Source organism: Camelus bactrianus, chromosome X (genome assembly GCF_048773025.1).
Source record: "Camelus bactrianus isolate YW-2024 breed Bactrian camel chromosome X, ASM4877302v1, whole genome shotgun sequence".
Lineage (NCBI taxonomy): Eukaryota > Metazoa > Chordata > Mammalia > Artiodactyla > Camelidae > Camelus > Camelus bactrianus.
The window spans coordinates 58,275,213-58,294,581 of record NC_133575.1 but is presented as its reverse complement, the minus strand read 5'-3'; the positions used below and the strand labels follow the sequence as shown (position 1 = coordinate 58,294,581).

The following is a 19,369-nucleotide window of genomic DNA, read 5'->3' as shown; positions in this document are numbered from 1 at the left end:
CTTCGTCACTCAGAATGCTGTCAAAAAACAGATGGCACACTCAGTGGGTAAACTGAAGATATATTAGTGAAGACAATTTTCAGAGGTGTGGGCAGGGTTAGGGGAACCCGCAAGGGATGTTCAGATACCCAAGGACTGCATCAGCTGAAAGCCATTCCCTCCCCAAGAACTGAAGGGCCAAGAGGAGGGAGCACTTGTAAAAAAGTGACAAGACTTATAACCACATGGAAGAGGGGCTGCCCACAGGAGCTTATGGCTGTGGTTAGGAGAATTTAGGCAAAGCCAAAGCACAATCCAGTGGGTAGGAAGATGTGGGAATAAATAATTGCAAACTCTCCCTCTGACCACCCTCCATCTTGTGCCAGTACCTTTTGCTGGTAGAACAAGGGAGCCCAGAGATGCAGTGAACTAAGTCAGTCTCCTGAGCACACAGTGGGATGGACATGGGTGGAGAGCGAGTCTAGGGGAGCAAATGGGGAGCAGCAAAAAGAGCCCCCCTCCATCAGACCCTGAACTGCCCTTGCTCCTGCTTGGGCCAGCCCGGCCCCTGCCTACATCAAGATCTTCGACATGGGCACACGCTACATTGGTAACCAACTGCAGGACCACATCCAGAGCCGCACAGTCTACTATCTCATGAACATCCACGTCACACCCCGCTCCGTCTACATATGCTGGCACAGTGAGAGTGAACTCAACCTCAGAGGTGACTCTGGCCTCTCAGCTCGGGGCAAGCAGGTAGGGAGGGCCCTGTGCACCCACAGGCATTGGCTGAGCGGTCCAGGTGGGCCGTGGGTGGGTGGGGTGGCCACTGTCCGGGTCCTAAGTTTGGGGAGACACAATGAGAGGGTAAAAGCAGGTTCTGGTCACTCCTGCTCTTTCACACCATCAGCCACTCAGTCTTGACCCATCCTTGAATGGCTCCCATGTGCCGACAGCATCCGCAACTCTGAGAGCCTGGTCCTGACACTCAGGCCTTCCCAGATCCGACTGCCCCTCCAGCCCCACTGCGATGAGCACCCTCGCCCCTGCCTGACTGGTCCCCTCATCTTTGCACAACTCTGTGCCATAACTTGCACAGTTTCCCCCACCGAGGCTGCCCTCTGTCCCCTCTGTCAGCTGGTGACCATCACTGGCACAGACAGCTGCCCTGAAGTGCCCCACGCTTGAATCCATCTTCTCCTTCTTACTCAGGGCTGATGCTTCACTCCCAAACCCCCGCTGCTGGTCATCACAGGGTCAGCACTTGTCCCCCATCACTTACCACTTCTTTCCTGCCCTCCCTCCCCCACCCCTTTCAGGGCCCATCTCCCCCTCCACGGTCTGGTCCAGGAAGCCCTCCCCTGGCCCCTCCTGCCCTCCCAGGCAGGTCACCATGCCCTGGGCTCCATCTCTCCCAGTTCTGGCCCATGTCTGACCCTCACAGAGTGAGTGTCTTCTTTCCAGCCGAGAATAGTGACCTGCACATTATGGGTGCTGGCTAAACAGATACGTTTTCCCCAGTGTTTGGCCCTGTGCCTGGGCCTGTTAGCACAGGTATTGGTCTTGCTGGGAGGATGGCTTGGGGTGGGACAAGTGGGAAATGAGGTGCAGTGGGGAGGGAGGGCTCTCTTTTATTGGACACCTCTGCACAGTCATGGCCCCATCTGCTTCCATGTTTGTGACCTTGTTTAATCTTCACAACAGCTCTGTGGGGGTGGGCCTTACCATCACCGATTTATGGAAGAGGAAGCTGAGGCCCAGACAGGAACAGAGGGGCCCCAGGTCACATGTTTAGTAAACAGAGCCAGGACTGAAAACCAGACCTTCCTGCTTGCCTCTCAGCCTCCCCCACTGCAGAGGTGGCAGCGTCCCGGGCATCGCACCAGAAGGCCCGGTCCTCCTGGCTCCCTTTCTGTTACCCTCGGACTGACAGGTGGGGTCCTCAAGGTGGACCCTGACCTCTGATTCTTGCTTCTCTCACTCCTCAGAGCAGAGTCAGAGGCCACTGGAGGAGCCACCCTAGCCCGTGGCAACATCTGCAGCCAGAGGTCTCTTGATTGGGACTGGTTCATGTACCTGCACACGCCTGGCTCGAAACTTCACACTCATGGGCACTGTGAGTGTGGTTTACCAAGCACTTTCCCACCAACTGTCACCCACAGTCAAGCACAGTAGTTTTCACATACTGTATGCCAGGGAGCACTCTGGGTTCTCCTCGTCCACGTTCTAATGTGACACTCACAGAGACCAGGCTGGGCAAGTTAACGCTGCTCGCCTGTTACAGGCAGGAGATATGAGGCCAGAGAGGGCCAGGAACATGTCCTGGGACACACAGGGACCCTGTAAGGGATCTGAGGCCATCTAACGCCCATCACCTGTCTCCCAGTCAAGGGTTCCTTCCACCAGAGCACACTGACTGCTGACTCACAATCCATAATTAGAGTGTGTGGACACAATGCCTATATTTGTACATAAAGATGTGCGTCTGTATCTGTGCATTTGTGCAGATGTTCCTCACACACCATCTATGATTAATGCCTATACACAGAAGAGGGAATCACTTGCTCATCTGGGCTCCCACAGCCCTTAGTGGTGCCTCTTGGTGCTGTCACGGTTTTCCTCACTGGACTGGCCGTGTCTTGAGAACAGGACACCCCAGTACCTAGTACAGGGCCATGAACACCGTAGTCACTACTAGATGTTTGTTGAGTGAACAAGTAAATGTCTGAGTGAGTTGACTGAGTTGGCTGAGCATCTGTGACAGATTGAGATGCTGTTTGGAGCTTCCAACAAGCTCCAACTGGAGAATTAAAGCACAGGTCTCTGGAGTTTTGGAGCATAAGCCATGCTCTTTGTCAAATAATTACCCTCCTTTTGAGAAACAGCTCTTGTCACCTGATGATTAATTTAACAATGTTAAATAACTAGCCCTGGTAGAGTTTGAACACCTAACTATGGACCCCAAGTGACCATGCAAACTGAGCTGCCCATTCTGGGCTCGGTGCATCTGATCCGCCAAGGCATAAAGTTGGGCAGTAACAGCGGTCCATCCCCAAACAGCAGTGGTATAAACAAAGTCAGTCTGGAGCAGGTCCTGAAAGCACAAACGAGTCACAGGTGGCGCCACTCCCATGGTCCCTACTCCTGCCACATTGCTTGCTGTCCCTCAGCTCACACCTAGGTCCTTGTGGCAAGTTCCCAATAACCAGCTAACTGAAGAAGAAAAAACCCAGGAGCATGGTTTGCAGTTGACACTGCATGATAACTAGGAACTAACTGGGAGTTAACAGCCCCACTGAGGTGTGACCCTGATGGGAAGTAAGGAAGGGAAATCTTCCAACGAGGCAAAACTCAGAGATGTGCTCCTGGTTGATGCCTTCATCCAGAAAGTGACCTGGCCGGGGCACTGATCAATACTAACAGTCTGGTCAGATGGTCAGAGACTGGGAAGGAACTGGATTGGAGAACTGATAGCAGTAACAATAATGCAGCAAAATACTTAGAGAGCAGTCTAAATGCTTTGCTACATATATATGAGGAGTAAGTGAACGGATCTCTCAGAATGGGCTGAGTGTGAGAATATTTGTGTCTCATGTGAATGCTTACAAAAAGGAGCATGATGATTCAGTCTGTGAAAATCTGTCAACCTCTTTCTCCAAACATCTCAGTGCTTGTTTGATGAGTCAATGAACAAAACTGCAGCAGTAGAAGGGATGGATGTTCTGCAGGAGTTCACCATGGATTTTACCTTTCTTGTAGGTTGATTTCACTGTCAACACTGTAGAGTCCCCAATTTCTCAACAGCAGAAATCTTAATATATCACCATTTCCTGGGGAGACTGACGAGTCCTTGGATGACAGAAGGGCTACATTGGACCTCTTCCATCAGGGAGCAGGTATCAATTTATCCTTACTGGAATAATCATATATAATGGAATGGAATTGCCTTCCCTGGTTCTTTTATCAGCACCATCATCTTTGGATATTCTAATTACTTTATGCACTTTGCACATCATTAAAAAATTCCAAACAATATATTTTTTTCCTGGTCAAAGAACACATTTCACAGTGAGAGTTAAGACAAGTCTAACAATGAGGGACTTCCCTGTTCTCATCACATACACCATCTCCCATAAGCAACAGTCCTTGTAGAGGATGGGATGGTTTATGGAAGATTTAGTTATGATGACAGGAAACAACATTTTGTGAGGTCTGAAGGCCATCCTACAAAATTCAGTGTTTCTTTGAATCAACAACCAATATGTGATGTTCCTTCTCCCATAAACAGAACACATGGATCTAGGAATCAAAGGGTGAAAATGAGAGTGATACCTCTCATCAGTTCACTTAGTGAAACTCTCGCAAAAATTTGATTCACAGGAAGTTGGGACTTCCACCTGGCCATTTGGAGCACCTCATGACATTGAGCCAATAGGCAAAAAGGGTGTTTACTATGTGGTTGGGATGAATCATCCTAACTATCAAGTGGAAATAGGGAGTCTGCTATACAGTGGGGGCAGGGAAGAGCATGTCTGGAACCCTGGAGATTCACTGCATGACTCTAGCATTGCCGTGTCCAGTGGCAAAAGTTCGATGCAGATTACAGCAAGCCAATTCAGGTTGGGCCTCCAAGAGCTCAAATTCCACACAATCACTGTGGAGGCAACCTCTAGGGTCTCTTAGGAACGTAATGCACAACTTAGTCCTACGAGGCATGCTCAGGATTGCTGGACCCAATGGAGCAGAGAATACTCTACCTTCTGTATATATGAGTCCCAGGAAATCCCCATAGTACTTTCATCCACATTATATCCAGTGATAAGGTTTATCCAAAAATACAGTAGCCATACACATGCAGGACCACCAAGGGTCTCACACTACCAAGCAAATAACCATAAACAGCTAAGGTGCTTGTTAAAGACAAGGGGTGCACATGGATTCAAAAGAGAGAAAGGGCATGTGTGTGTGTGTGTGTGTGTGTGTGTGTGTGTGTGTGTGTGTGTGTGTGTGTGTGTGTGTGTGTGTGTGTGTTTTATTTCCATCCTCTTTCTTCATCTTCACCCCACTGTAGAATGGTATTCAATGTACAATCTAGTTCATAGCCTGCAGCATATCTAGAAGGGATTGCAAGGTAGGTGGGAGAGGAAAGTCTACTACCCCCAAATTCCTGGACCTGGATCTGGGGATGGTAGCTGATAAGATTTAGGGTGACCTCTCTTGGAGGGGTGAATGGCTATTATGTATGGCTTAGTAGCATTATGTTGGACCAAGGCATTTTTGTAAGTTTAAGTTTGAGGAAGTTTGTTACCCATTTTGTTCTCACAAATGGTCTCTAATAGGTATTTGTTTTTTTCTTTTCCTCCCTTCCTCCCTTTATCTCTTTTCTTTTTTTCCTTACTTCTTTCCTCCCTCCCACCCTCTCTCCTTTCTCCCCTTTTTCTTTCTCTCTTTCTTCCTTCCCCCACACCCACCCTGGCTATCCAGCATTCATTCTATCTTATTAGGCCCAGGTGAAATGTTACTGTAGGGTTTTTATTCTCAATGCAGGGCTAAGGGCAGATGGGGTGGTGGGTAATCATCCTCAAGGGAGTGAAAACTGGTCATTGAGGGACAAAAATCATTTAAAAAAATTCAGAAAAGTTACAATTGTTTGTGGCCCTCTAAAGCTCAACCCTACCAGACGAACCTTACTCTTTAGTATTTAATTTCCGTTACTGGGTTTTCTTGGGTTTCACCTGAGCAGCAATGAGGAAGATACACAATGTAAGATCAGCACTACAAAATCATGGCAAATAGGAGGCTATGATGGAAAGACTTCTAATCTGTTGCTCATTCTTGCAGTCATATCGTGAGAAGTGACCTGCACGTGCCTACTGGCTGCCACTGACTGCTTTAATGTTTAACCTTCAGTGCCTCTGTGTGTTATTTGGGCTTTGAGAATTAAATAAAAATGGCTTCTATTTAATTCTACAGAAGTCATTCAATCGATCATTAATTATGTCAAGTACTGAAAAGAAAAAATGTTGATGACACCTGAATGAGTATCTAGCATCTAGTTATTTTCTCATACCAGGCAACACTTGAAAGTTAAGTCCACTAAAAATAATTTTTATGAAGTTAATTTAAATTTTCATTTGTTTTACTTTTGCAGAAAAAATTAGTTTTGATTAATGTTTTAAAATTTTGATTACATCACTATTATCATCACAACTATATAAATTGCTAATTTACATATGTAATTTGATACATTACAATGTAAATAAGTTACATTTAAAGTTGCTCAGCAAATAGTTATAAAGTTAAATGTTAATGGCTTTTTAAATTGTTAAACTAACTTTTAACATAAACACTCAAGTTAGTCACTATAAATCCTGTATCGAAACTCTTTTTATGTATAATGCATAAATACACATAGTTATATAGATATACAGTATATCTGTGGTATTCAAATTTCACAAGGGAGGATGCAATTAGAACAAAAATGTTTAAAAAGGCTTCTTTCTAGGTAATAATTTAAAATGGTGATAATAAAAAACAGGTGGAAAAAGTGCTCTAGGGGCTCTTTCCACTCCTAACAAGGGAAGATACATGATCTGTTCTACAATTATTTGGAATTTTATCAATGACATACTGAAAATTATGGGAGTTCATTCACCACAGCAGTGGTCTCCAATCTGATAAAGATGGCAAAAACATGCACCAGAGTCTGTCCCCATTCCTTCTGTCACTCCCTCTTCCTGGCTCTGGACATTCCCCACTTGCCTGGGACCAGACTTGATCTCTTCCTCGCTCCACGTCTTCAGTCCTTACATCTGAGTAGTGAGGATAAACCCATCACTTGTCCTAACCAATTCTAGGCCTTGTAGGAAAGGAAAAGAGGTGGGGAGCCCTGCAAGCCCAGTGGTCTGCAAAAGGAAAGTTAAGTCGGAAGGGCAGAGCTCTTCATGACTATGATTCACCCTTCTTTCTACCAAGCACTTTGAACTATTAGAATCAGTCCCCAGGTTCCCTGCTACCCCTCCCCATCATCCCGTATCCATCCCATTTTTAGATGGATATAACCTGGGAATCTGAAGGGGCCCCGGACATGGTACCCACCCACTAGAGAGTCCTTCCTAGGCCTAATCTGCCTGTGACCTCTCCCAGGTACTACCCAGCCCCTGAGGAGACCATGGCCTATGGAATTAATGGAAAAATCTTTGCATCCAGTGAAGAACACCTCAGCAGCTAAAGTAGGTCTTGATTCATGGCCACAGGCAAGAAACTGCCTTGCTCTTGATGCAGCTTTTTCTTGTTTAGATCCTGTTCCCTAAGCAATAAACCATGTTCCTTTATTGCTTATAGACTCTACAGGGAGATGCAGCTATTACTAAGGCCCCATTGTCCTTAAGACTGTCCCAGATTAGGGGGTCTGGTAATGTGGGGATTAGATGGTGAGGGATTCCTAGAAAGAAACGTCCAGGGAAATATTCCCCCAAACATGGCGAAGGTAGATCTCTGATTGCCTGAGGGCCCCATGCCTTAATGGGCAGTGGAGCTACACCTTCAACTACACAAGGGGACTTTGGCACCCAACTCACAGTGCTTCTCTCTACCCCAACACCTGGCACCATCCTGGGTGATTTCACTGTCCAAATGGATGACCTAACCAATACTCTGTCTTTCCAAGCCATTGAACACTCATCTCCAGGAAGTGGCATCTTCTCCCCCTTTAACCACTTATTCCTTGGACCTTATCACCCAGAGCTCTCTCTGCTATCTTCTTAAATATAATCATCCCACTGTCTGACCATCTAACTAGTCCACAGTTCATCCTTCTAGTTCTCTCAACATGCGTTCCCAGACACCTAGAACACTGCCAGACATATAGGAGGCACTTGGTATATTCACTTAACATTCTGCCTTGTTCATAGACTTCACTGAGGCTCCTGTCCACAAACTCCTGCACTGTCTCCCAATCTGTCACACAATCTCATCTTCCTCATCAAGCCTGCCTGGGTCCCATGGTCCATCTCATCCACCATTCTGTACACCTACTCTGTGTCAGACACTGTGGACATAGTAATGAAGATATAGACGCAAACACTCACTGCCCCTGGTCTTGTGTCTTTCTTCCACGACCAAACAACAGAACTAAAACCTTGGAATAAACTAACACTCCTCTTGATTCCTACAAGATTACTGAATCTTGTAGAGGCCTCCCCACTGCCTGACACCCTTCCACAGTCCCCTCTCCAAGTTCTTTCTGTACAGATCCTTCTCATAGGCCTTACCCTCCCACCACCTCAGGGACTGGGCTGCATGAGTCAGTTTTCAACATCTCCCTCTCTATCAGCTCCTGCATGCTCAAGCCCCTCTCTCCTTTCCAAAGAAAACCCTTGCTTGTCCTTTATCTCCCTTTAGATACCTAACTCTCTCCTTTCCAAAGAAAACCCTTGCTTGTCCTTTATCTCCCTTTAGATACCTACCTCTCTCCTTCTTGTCTCACCCAAGGTTCTCAAAAGAAGAGCCTATACTTGATGTCCAGTCTCCTCTGCTTTCCTGCTCCAGACTTGCCAACTTCAGGGCTCTTCTTCAAAGTGTGTCCTCCGTACCTGTGCTCCCTACAACTCCCCACACCACTGCAATCCTGCCTACTCTGTAGGCTAGAGATGGGGCCCTACCTATTCCAGAGAGGCATGCTGATCTTGCCCCAGTGAATCCAACAGTGTCACCTCTAAGCACAGATTGAGGTGAAAACTTTCCCAATTCATTTTTAAATGTGATACCAAAATGTGGCAGCCCACCAAAAAAAGCAATAAACTCAGAAATGGCGAATAGATTTAATGTAGAGTGTCAACTTCAATTGATTGATAGTGGCTGCCTAGAGTGCTGTGTTGAGTAGGTTTCTGAGGATGCACCCTGGCTCGAAGAGAAAGACTGCTGGGAGTAGGAATATCTGAAAACACAAATAAAAGAAAATCAAAAAGTCAATTGCTATCCACTAAAAGGGAAGGAATAAAATGCCAAAAGCAGTGTTTTCCCATACTCTCCATGTGGTCCTCTAACCCTGGCCTTCTTATAACCACCCAGCTCCTCATCCAATCCCCATGAGTCCCGACTGACCCCAAGTCTAAGTAGATACCTGAAATCTCACTTGTAGGAGAAACCACAGGCACCAGAGCCGCCACTGGTGCTGGCACCAGCTCCACCAAGGCCCGAAAAGAGCCCGAACGTGAGGGTGGCAGTCAGGCTGGTGCTGGCGCTGAAGCTGCTGCCAGCACTGGCACCAGCGCTGGCACCACCACTCTCCTGGGCTTTGGCTTTAGCTTCGGCTCCCGCCTGGATCCGGGCTTTGGCCCAGGGTCCGATGTCAGCTTCATCCCAGTTGCAGGGCCCAGCAGCATTCTCAGAGCCGAGCCCAATGCCCATTCGAGCTCTAATCTCAGCCCTTGCCTTGGCTTCAGCTGCAGCCTCAGCCGCAGCCTTCATATCTGCTTCCATTGCCTCTCGGTACTGAGCTGCCCATTCCTTGGGATCCTTCTTTTGTACCTGAAACGAGAATAACAACCATCTGAAGGGGCAGTCTGAGTACTGAGCACCTACTGTATGCTAGGCACCATGCTACATGCTGTATACAGTAGTAATAATACAATAAATACTACTAGTAATTATGCATCTAATATTCCATCCCTGCTCTGACACTTACTCTCTCTGTGACGTTGGACATGTCACCTAACAACCTCTCTGAGCCTGAGTTTTCTCATCTGCAGTAAGGTAATGACATATTAGTTGTAAAGATTAAACAATTCAGATAATGTATTGGCACATTCATACGGGCTTCTGAATGTTCGTGTATGAGCTGCAGGCTGCTCTGCACACGGCCTATCCCACCCAGTGGCACCCCATGTTCTTGACAGGCCAAGCTTGGGCAGCTCTCTAATTACCTTGCAGGCAAACTTGAGGACTTTCATCTTGCTGGTCTCATAGTAGGAGCGCAGGCCCCAGAAGAACTCATACTCAGGGGGATTGCTATTAGGGACTCTGGCATAGTCCAGGTACCTTGAAAAGAGAGGTTCAAAGACTTTATAAGACCACTCAGAGTCCACTCATGCATGGACTGGACAGGCTTCAGATGGCAAACTCCCCTGCTGAATACTGCAGCTTGTCTTCCAATATTGAGCCCTGTCTCACTGGTCCTGCTCAGCAATCAGATGGAGGTGCAGGGGGACATGTGTATGGGGTTTGTTCACAGGAAGGCCATGAGTTCGTGCTCCTGGTCACAATGACCCAGATTCTTGTTGGGTTTGTTGTAAACCATTTCTTCATGCCCCCTGCTCTGAGCACAGCCCATCAAAAGGGTTCATCCATGGCCTGGCTGAGCCCTGAGACAGTCACCCACAGAAAATGACTGTGAGGGAAAGAAACTGTCAACCTACAGCAGTGTACTCCATGCATCCTCCCTACCATTTGTGTGCGAGTGCACACATATTCTCCAGGGATCAAGGACAGGGTGGGTCCTGGTCAACAAAGTCAGGAGGGCTGGGCTCCAGGTCCGAATGGACCCTTTACCAGCCAGGGTCATGCTCAGACTTCCACTCTCCGAGTCCTAGGCTTCCTAAGTAATAACAGGGATGGGATAACAGCAGCTATTCTGCAGGGTATTTATGAAAATGAAATGAGATGTACAAGTCAAGACCCCAGTACAGTACCTGACTGCCTAAAGCTACCAATCCAATTTATGGCATTTCTTTATGGAAATTACTTTCTATGAAGCCTGAGCAAGCATAGTAAAAATAACCAAGGTACTGGGGCCAGGATTTAAATCTAAACACAACTCTTCCATTTGCTACCTATGTAATCCTGAGCAAATTATTTCACCTCTCTGAGCCTCAGCTTCCTCACATGTACAAATGCTAGTGATGACAATCCCTGCCTTGAAATTTCTCTGAAGACATACGTGAGAGTACAAATAGGTCAGGAAATGTGTGCACCTATTCTCTGTCACAACCTCAGGAATAAGCAAGCACCTCTATATGCACACATATACACATGCACAAGCACACACATATGCACCATAGCTTTATTACTCAGTTCTGAAACAGGCAAAATGCATGGCACACATCAACACCAGACAGACACTTACTTCTGCTTGACAAACTCATCAGTAATGAGCTTCTTCACATCCCCAAAAAGTGAGTGATGTATCCTGACAGCAGAAAAAGATAAATAAATACATACGTACACACATACATATATACATAAATACAGTTAGGGCTGTGGCACATCCCAGATGTGGGCCAAGGCATTTCCAACAACATAGAAAAGAGGTTTCCAGCATATGACGGAAGCTCCACAGAACCCCAAGAGACAGTGAGACAGAGAGGACCCTTTCCTCAACCACCCAGGTCAGAACCCTGGACCTTCTGCCCCATCCAGCACCCCCACCCACTCCACCAGACCACCAGGCTGATGCAATCCTGGGACCATCCTCTCTTGCCAAAGGACAACACGGACAGCAAGTGCTGAGAGAGCCCAATCATACCCGGGGCGCAGCCCCAGCTTGCGCAGCACCTCCCAGATGACAGCTGCAAGGGGAGGCAAGAGAACAGGGACAGAAAATGAACATGTGGAATTCCAACCACAACCCCCAATTCAGCTGCCAGCCCAGCCACTCACCCTCACTGGACCGATTTCCATTCATGAAGATGATGCTAAGAAGCACCATGAGAAGACCCAGTTTTGGTGAGTCCTTGGTCCTAGGAGAATAATGGGACAGAGAGAAGGTTTACGTCCAACAGCCATCTGCAAAAAATCACACTGGCCAGCTCACTGGGCTAGCCTCCCCCAGATTCTTCAGATATGGGAGAATTCCTCCCAGTCTATGCTTCAAGCTCTATGTAACCCTGAGTGAGGCACTTAGACTCTTGAGCCTAGTCTCCTATGCATAAAATGGGACGATCACATCCTCCTCTCCCCGGGATGCTGAGAAGATAGAAGGATGCCTGTCAACTTGGTAGGACCTGGGCACCCAGTCAATGTGAGTCCCTTCTTTCTCTCCCAGACTCCTCAGCCCTGAGAGAACTCGAGGCACAGCCCCAATGATGCTCCTGTCCTTCAAGCGCCATGATCCACCCATACCAGGAAGCCCTCCCCTGAGAACCATTCTACCAAGGCCAACAGGAAGAGACAAGCAATGACAGGTCTGCTTTCCTGGGAAGCTTCTGGAGAGACAGAAAATCTGACAGTAGGAATGCCCTGCCCCAGGCTTCTACACCCTTCAGTCAATCATAATCAGGCACCACTAGTCTGAGTAGGGCTCCAACTACGTTCAGGAGCTGGAACAGGGGATTTTTTAGGCTCTGTCTTTCCTGACTCCCCAGGGGGATGTGAGGAGAGAAGAGGACAGAGATGGACAAAAGCAGAAGCCTCCCTCCCACCCTAGCCCTATCCCAGCTTACGTTCCCAGTATGCCTGCATCAGTGGGCTCTAAGGTGCTGAGAAGAATGTATAAGTGGTCATTTTTATCAATTTCCTTTAACTGGATCCCAAATACCTGTGGATGGGGAGAACAGCTTGTGAGATCACAAAATTCAGCTCCTGGGCATCCCACAGCTCCCCATGTACCTAGGTGTGTGCGTGCGTGTGTGTGTGTGTGGGTGTGTGTGTGTGTGTGTGTGAAATCAGTGAGATAATGCACATTAAGCACTTAGTTGAGTGGCCGGCACACAGCTAACAGGCAACAAATGTACTATTGTTATCAACCTCATCTTTGTGATTAGTGGGAATCTAGGGAGACAGAGACTGGGCAATGGAAGGGAGAGGTGACCACTTGAAATACATTACAGGACGTGTCAATCAGTGGACAGCAGCCAGGACTAACCTGGGTGGCTTGGGTCCTCGCTGTGCTTTACCACTGACTTGCTGTGTGACCTCGAGCTAGCCTATGCCCCTCCCTAGGCCACTGTCTGCCCATCTGTGCAGTGACAGGGCTGGGTTAGTTAGTCTCTGTGGTCCCCCCTAGAAGGGACATGGACACCTCTGTTTGATTCAAGGCTTCCCCACTGCACCCATCCCCCAGGTCTGCCCCTTCACCTTCTCCAAGGAATAGCCTGCTCGTTCAATGATTTCAGGGTACACATCAGTGTATTCTTTGATGATGTCCTTCAGCATGTCTGCAAGGGGAGAGTGTTGCGAGCACCTGGGCTAAAATGAAGCCAGGTGGCCCCCATACCCAAACTATAGACCCTTTACCAACCCGGCTGTGGGTGGCACAAACAGGTTCTGAGCTAATGAATAGAGATGCTAGTATTGCCAAATTAGAACCTTGGGAGGACATAAGTGAGAGCATAAGAGTAAGACAGGCTCTCAGCACATGGAGGGGAGAGGGCAATGGAGGGCAGAGCTGGGGGAAGGAAGGGTTAGGAGGACTCTACCTGAGCGTTTGATGGGAATCTTCGTCTGATCTTTCACCAACAGGTATTTCACCAAGTCATTTGCCTAGGAGAAGAGAAAAAGATGGAAAGCTCAAAATATGTTTGCAGAAGACTTGAGAGGATGGCAGAGAAGAGGACAGCCAAAGCTGTGAATAATGCAGAGTGGAGAGGACAGAGTTCTTACCCTCCCTTGCAAAAGGGCCACATCCCGAGGTGGTGGTGCTTCGGGCTCTTGGGATGACTGGAGCTTGGCGGCTCTGCGGCGAGCCTTGCCCCTCCGGGCCTTAGGTGACCTTAGAGAGAGCAAAGCTCTCCGGGCCCAGGCAGCCAACCGAGTCCTTGATGCCCTGCGGGCCCAAAAGGCTATGGGGCCCCTGGAAGCCCTGCGGGCCATTGAGGCCATTAGGGCCTTTGAGATCCTTCGGCCACCTGTGGTTCCAGAAGCCTGACTCTGATCACTGCTGCCATCCTCTTCCCCATTCAGATGCTTCACCTGCATCAACAGAGAAGCAGTACAACATTGCCAGATGAAACAGATGGTCCTTTTTCCTCATCTTCTCTCTTCCAGATGTCCCCTCTAATCCCACCCCTGCAGTAACAGCCTAACTCACTAGACAGTGGCCATGTTGAGTCGTGGGTTTGTCTTTCACTGGTTTCCAAGCAGGAGTTCATCTTCCCACCAGGCCAGGAGCAACCCAAGGGTGGGGCCTGAGGCTTCTCCTCTTCCTGTGTCCACCACTGGCTCTGCTTATACCACCCTGGACAAGTCACTCCACCTCTCTGGGACTCAGCTTCCTTCTCTACGAAACTGGATTACTTTCAGGATTTAATGAGATGACCTGTGTGAATGTGCTTAGCTCAAGACCTTACACATGGTAGCTACTATATAAATATAAACGACATTTCGTTCAAATTGCTGTTATGCATATTCCTGTCTCCTGTCTCCACCAGTCTGTGAGCTTTCTAATGACAGGAATTATATTACATTTTGCTGAGTGTCTCCCACAGCCTTGATTAGCTCAGGGAAGTTTCTAAAGGTTTGCAGAGCCATGAACCAACTAAGAGAGGAGAGGAGTAGAGGGGCAAAGATCTTACCTTTCGGGCTTTCTTGGCCTTGACCTTGGGCCGAGTATCCTGATTCTCCTGAGCCTGGGCAGCTGCACCCTCAGGCTCAGGTTCATCTCCCGGAGCCTGAGAGGCAGAAGCCTCAGTCTCCAGGGCCTTTGTATTGACCTTTGTATCAGCTACACAGCTGACCTTTTTGGTCTCAGTAGCAGGCATTGTCACAGCCTGAGGGTCAGCATTCTGTATCTTGGTGTCAGCTGCCAGACTCTTCTTTTCAGCTGCCAGAACCTGGGTATCAGTCAGCTTAGTGGTAGGTGAGGACTGAGTGGCAGTTACCTCCTGAGCCTCTGTGGCCTTTGAGACCTCTGTGGCCTTTGAGACCCCTGCAGCATTTGAGACCTTCACAGCCTTTGAGACCACTGGTGCCTTTGAGGCCTTCGGTGTCTCTGAGACTTCCAAGTTCTGAGTCACTGTCAATAGGGTCTGGGTCTTCAAGCTGCTGTCCTTTTCTGAAGCTTCAGTCTGCAAGAGGGAGCAGGGAAGCTCACAGACCTTCTCTCCACCCTCAATTAGGCAAAAGGCTCCAAAATTTCAGGGCCTCACTTATCAGAACTACACTAACTCCTACTTGCAGTGTGCTCTGACCACCTCTGTCCAACAAGGCCTCCCCTTCCTTTGAGCAGAGGAGATGGGGGCCTACCCTCCCTCCCGCCTTCCTTCCTCTCTCCTTCTCCCGCCTTCCTTCCTCCCTCCTTCCTTCCCTCCTCCCTCCCTCTACTTGGGGGAGGGGGGCGGCACCCAAGCAGGGAAGTGGGTGGAGAAGGTCAGGGACAGGAGGGGAGGCGCCAAGGGATTTGGGGCAGCAGCAGGGGCTGGAGAGGAAAAGCAGCTATGAGAGCGCAGAAAGAGGACTTACCTGGACGCGGGTTGGACCCGTACCACTCTGGCTTGTGTCAGACATGTCTCAAGTTGGCCTGGCAAGACCTGAGCCTGAAGGAGAGAATGCCTGGGTCAGGAGGAGTCCACGGAACGTCCTCTCTCCTGCTCTGCTGGGAGGCTGATCCTCACCTTCCCTAAGGTCCCAATCCCAAACCCCTCCCCCCACCCCCAAGGACTCCGTTCTCAATTCAGCAATCCAGAGCGTCTAGGTCTCAATTCTCTGCAGCCGCACCCTCCCCTTTTCCAGGAAGATGTGCCAGCGCGGCAGCTCTGAGGACCCCGCCCCTTTTCCCAGTGCACCCCCCTATCAGCCGCAAGTCGACAGTGCGCATGCGCAACCGCTGCAGGGCCCATCTCAGCCCCGCCTGCTTTCCCAGCACAAGCCCTTTCTTTGATGTCCACCGTGCACATGCGCATTTGGCAGCTGGCTTGTCTCCGAACTGGCCCTTCTTTACACGCCCCTTTCTAGCGATCCACATTGCGCATGCGTGATGGTCACGGACTCAGTCCAGCACCTTTTTCCAACACGCCCCTCTCGAAGTCCGTAGTACCATTCGGTCCCGCCCACTCCCCAACAAGCCTCCCTCTCAAATTGTCGCAGCGTCTGGTGGTCCCGGCCCCTCCCCTACGCACACCCACCCCAAGTCCTCAGTACTGCCTGGTCCCGCCCTTTTTCATAATACGCCCCCTCCAAACAGGGGCAAAGCGCATCTCGGTTCCACCCCTTCCCTAATACACCCCCTCCTCAAATCAGTATTGAGCTAGTGATTCCATCTTGGGCCCAGCTAAACCAGGTCCAGTCCCCTCCCTTCCCAGCCGGATGGATCCGGTACGATCCAGTCCTTACAGCGGGATTTCTCCAGATCCCAGAGGGTGGGGCCGACCCCTACAGGGCTCGGATCCAGAGCTGGGCCCCGCTGCTCACCTCGTACTTCTACAACTCCCGAGTACGTCCACTCTCTCAGAGCCCCTCCGAAACTCAGAGACTGCCCTCCCCCCTCAGGCCGGAAGTGGTCCCGCCCCTTTCCGCCTCCCTAGGGGGCCTCCGTCCCAGCCAGTCTGCCCTTCCCCCCTCCCTGCTCCTCATTCCTTATCCCCTACTCCGTATTCCCTCTGCCTTGCTCCCTGCTCCCTAGTTCTCCATCGTCTTTCCTATTTACCCCACAGGATTCCCTATTCCCATTCCTTACATCCTCCTTCATGTTACCTATGCACTCCCTCCCCCAGTATTCCTTAACCCTTCTCAGCATCCCCTATTTTCTTCTCTGCATTTGCACTTCCCCTCAGTATTCACCTTCCCCCTCACACTCCCCGTCCACCACTACGCACGCCCGGTTCCCGGTTTTTCTGTCCCTCTTCCTCCACTAGTCTCTGCTCCCCAGTCCATACAGCCTACTACTCTCTCGGTCGATCTCTTTGCCTACACCCTCCTCCGGGTAACCTCTCCCCCAGCTGCAGTGGTGCAGTAAAAATTGCCCACCTGCCTGGCGGCTTTAGGTTCGAGGGGATTGGAACCACTGTCTGGAAACCCCAATCTCAACGCCCCTCACCTTGTCCTCGAGCGAGTCCGGAATTCGTCTGCCTTCTCTCAGTCTCTCTCGAAGTCTCAGCCTTCTGGACTAGAGCTGCAGCCAGCCCAGCCCAGCCCAGCCCAGCCCAGCCCCTTTCCGCAGCCCCCTGCCACCCCCCTTCTCCTTCCTCGGGGGTGGGGCGATGGGGCCCCGCTCAGGGCTGTCTGACGCCAAAGCCCGTGTTTATGCCACTGTACCAGGCTCGGTCTGAAGCCATTCCAGACCAAAACCACCCCCTCAAAGCGATTCATTCATTGAATATATTTATTTTTATATCTTTATTTGTGCTTATTACAAAGGTAATATGTTGTTGTGAAAATTCAAATAATGCAGAAATATGTAACATACCAATGAAAGGCCACCCTTATCTCATGCCCCAGAAATAACCACTGTTAACGTTTTGATATACATTCCTCCAGATTTATTTCTATTCATATACTAATTATTTGAGTTTTCTCCCAAGTGGTGCACTATACCTACTGTTCTGTGGCCTGTTTTTTTTTTCCAGTTATATATTCTAAACAGCTTTCCATAGTGCACATTTCTCTTAACAGCTCCATAGTCTTTTCTTGTGTAAATGTCCCATAATTGATTTCACCAGTTCAGGATACATGAACATTTAGATTGTTTCATTTTTTTTACTATTACTCCATTTTTAGACAAAACTTGTCAGCTAACTCTAAAAAAGTACATAGAATAAAATTCCCACCAGCAATGTCTCTTGCACCCTTATGTGCTGCATATACTACAAATATTTTTCATGTTATTTATAACAATCTTTGCTATAAAAAAGATTTAATTATGATGTAGTGAAATGTATCAGGTTTTTCCTTTGTCACTACTGGATTCTGTTTCATGCTTAGAGATACTTTCCACACGCCTGTATTATAATAATCCCTGTTTTTTCCCAAGCACTTTTATGGCTTTATTATTTATATTTAAATGTTTGATCATTCCAAATTTTGTTTTGTATAGAGACTAATTATTTTCCAAAATCATAGCCTCTAATCCCTACACTTGTGCAAATTAATCCATCTTTTCCTCCACTGATTTGAAATGGCACCTTTACCGTGTAATAAATTCACATAAGTAATTCAATCCATTCAAGAGAACAAAATCAGATGTATAAAAATGGAAAGTGGACAATATTACCATTAATTAAAGAGTATATGAATGCAGACCTGGACAACCTGAGAGTATCAATCAATTATTAGAAATCATAATGAAATTCAACACAGTGATGAGTTATAGAAATAATATTCAATACCCTTCCTACATCCAAAAATAATTCGAATGGTCATAAGTCTTCTGCTTTATGAAGTCACCTTTTTCTTTACTAAGCAAATAAAATACCATGAATAGCCCTGGGTTCTATGGACAATTTGACATACACACACACACACACACCACACACACACGCGCGCGCACACACACACACACACTTTCCAGATATCAAAGTTGGCTTCTGTTCTGACTTTTTTCTCTTTCTCTGAATTGTTGCTTCCTCCAAGTTTGTGACTTCAGGTCACCACTTACTTGCCTCCTAAGTTCTCTCCCGCATCCACAGGGTTTTATTTTGCACAAACACAGCCCCTCCTTTGTTCCAGTTCTAGTACTCCAAATACTTATCCCTTTTAAATCATGGCAAGCCTTGAATGCCAAGATAAAGACTTTGGTCTTGATCCTGAGAGCACTGAGGGGTTATTGAAGGTTTCTAGGCTTAGATACAACATAGATTTGTGTTTTAGAAAGGACACCACCTTGCTGCCTAACCCATAAGGAGTATGGATTAAATGTCTTCCTGGAAAGAGAGAGAGAATAGTCATCCAGATAAACAATGGTTGTGGTTAGGCCTAGAGTGGTAACAGTAGAGGTGGTGAGAAGTGATTGAATACAGGAGATAGCAAAGAAATTAAAAGCAACAAGACTTTATGAATGATTGGATGTAGGGAAAGGGGTGAGGAGGAGGGAAGTGTCAAAAGGAACTCTTGGGGATCTAATTTGAGATATCGAATATGTGGACAGTAACCCCTTTCACTGAGATATGGACTACTAACGCAAGGGAACTGAGCATTGATTTTGAGGTACTTGTGATACATTCAAGTGGAAATGTCTCTAGGCAGTTGAATCTATATCTGAAGCTCAGGAAAAATATCTGGGCTGTGGTTACAGATCTATGAGTTATCAGTATATAAATGGTTCTATTAATCCATGGGAAAGGGCAAGAGCACCTGGGAAGAATGTAAAACCTTAGAAAATACAGGGCCCAGGGAAGAGCCCTGGAGACCAGCAGTGACGACAGCAGACGTGGAGGAAAAGGAGCCCAAGAAAGAGACAGATAAGTAGTGACCAAGGAGAGAGAGAGAAAAGGGGGAGAAAGTAATGTCACAAAACCAA

General features: G+C 48.1%; 1 protein-coding gene and 1 pseudogene across 3 annotated transcripts; both read right to left on the bottom strand.

The window, feature by feature from the left end:
* Positions 1 to 8,785: 8,785 nt before the first annotated feature.
* MAGED2 (MAGE family member D2) lies at positions 8,786 to 17,071 on the bottom strand. 3 transcript variants are annotated; one of them, XM_074358915.1, is made up of 13 exons: positions 16,952 to 17,071; positions 15,379 to 15,452; positions 14,799 to 14,984; positions 13,582 to 13,890; positions 13,398 to 13,461; positions 13,057 to 13,136; positions 12,423 to 12,517; positions 11,641 to 11,720; positions 11,507 to 11,549; positions 11,108 to 11,170; positions 9,909 to 10,023; positions 9,107 to 9,513; positions 8,786 to 8,920 (listed from the first exon to the last, which is right to left on the bottom strand). In XM_074358915.1, exons 2-12 carry the CDS (start codon positions 15,421 to 15,423, stop codon positions 9,115 to 9,117), a joined length of 1,479 nt encoding a protein of 492 aa, XP_074215016.1. In that variant the 5' UTR covers positions 15,424 to 15,452; positions 16,952 to 17,071; the 3' UTR covers positions 8,786 to 8,920; positions 9,107 to 9,114. The 3 variants fall into 3 exon arrangements, with proteins under 3 accessions (XP_074215016.1, XP_010969200.2, XP_010969207.2); XM_010970898.3 differs by having other exon boundaries at positions 14,493 to 14,984; positions 16,952 to 17,070; XM_010970905.3 differs by lacking the exon at positions 16,952 to 17,071 and adding an exon at positions 16,327 to 16,422 and having other exon boundaries at positions 14,493 to 14,984.
* On the bottom strand, positions 10,194 to 10,313 carry LOC123613247 (small nucleolar RNA SNORA11; annotated as a pseudogene).
* Positions 17,072 to 19,369: the final 2,298 nt, after the last annotated feature.

Excerpts from the sequence above, each read along its gene's own strand:
- MAGED2 (XM_010970898.3), bottom strand. The coding sequence starts at position 15,423 with ATGTCTGACACAAGCCAGAGTGGTACGGGTCCAACCCGCGTCCAG. Across the intron at positions 13,137-13,397 it reads GATTCCCATCAAACGCTCAG|ACATGCTGAAGGACATCATC; the intron begins GTAGAGTCCTCC and ends CTCCCCTTGCAG. Across the intron at positions 11,550-11,640 it reads TGGAAATCGGTCCAGTGAGG|CTGTCATCTGGGAGGTGCTG; the intron begins GTGAGTGGCTGG and ends CTCCCCTTGCAG.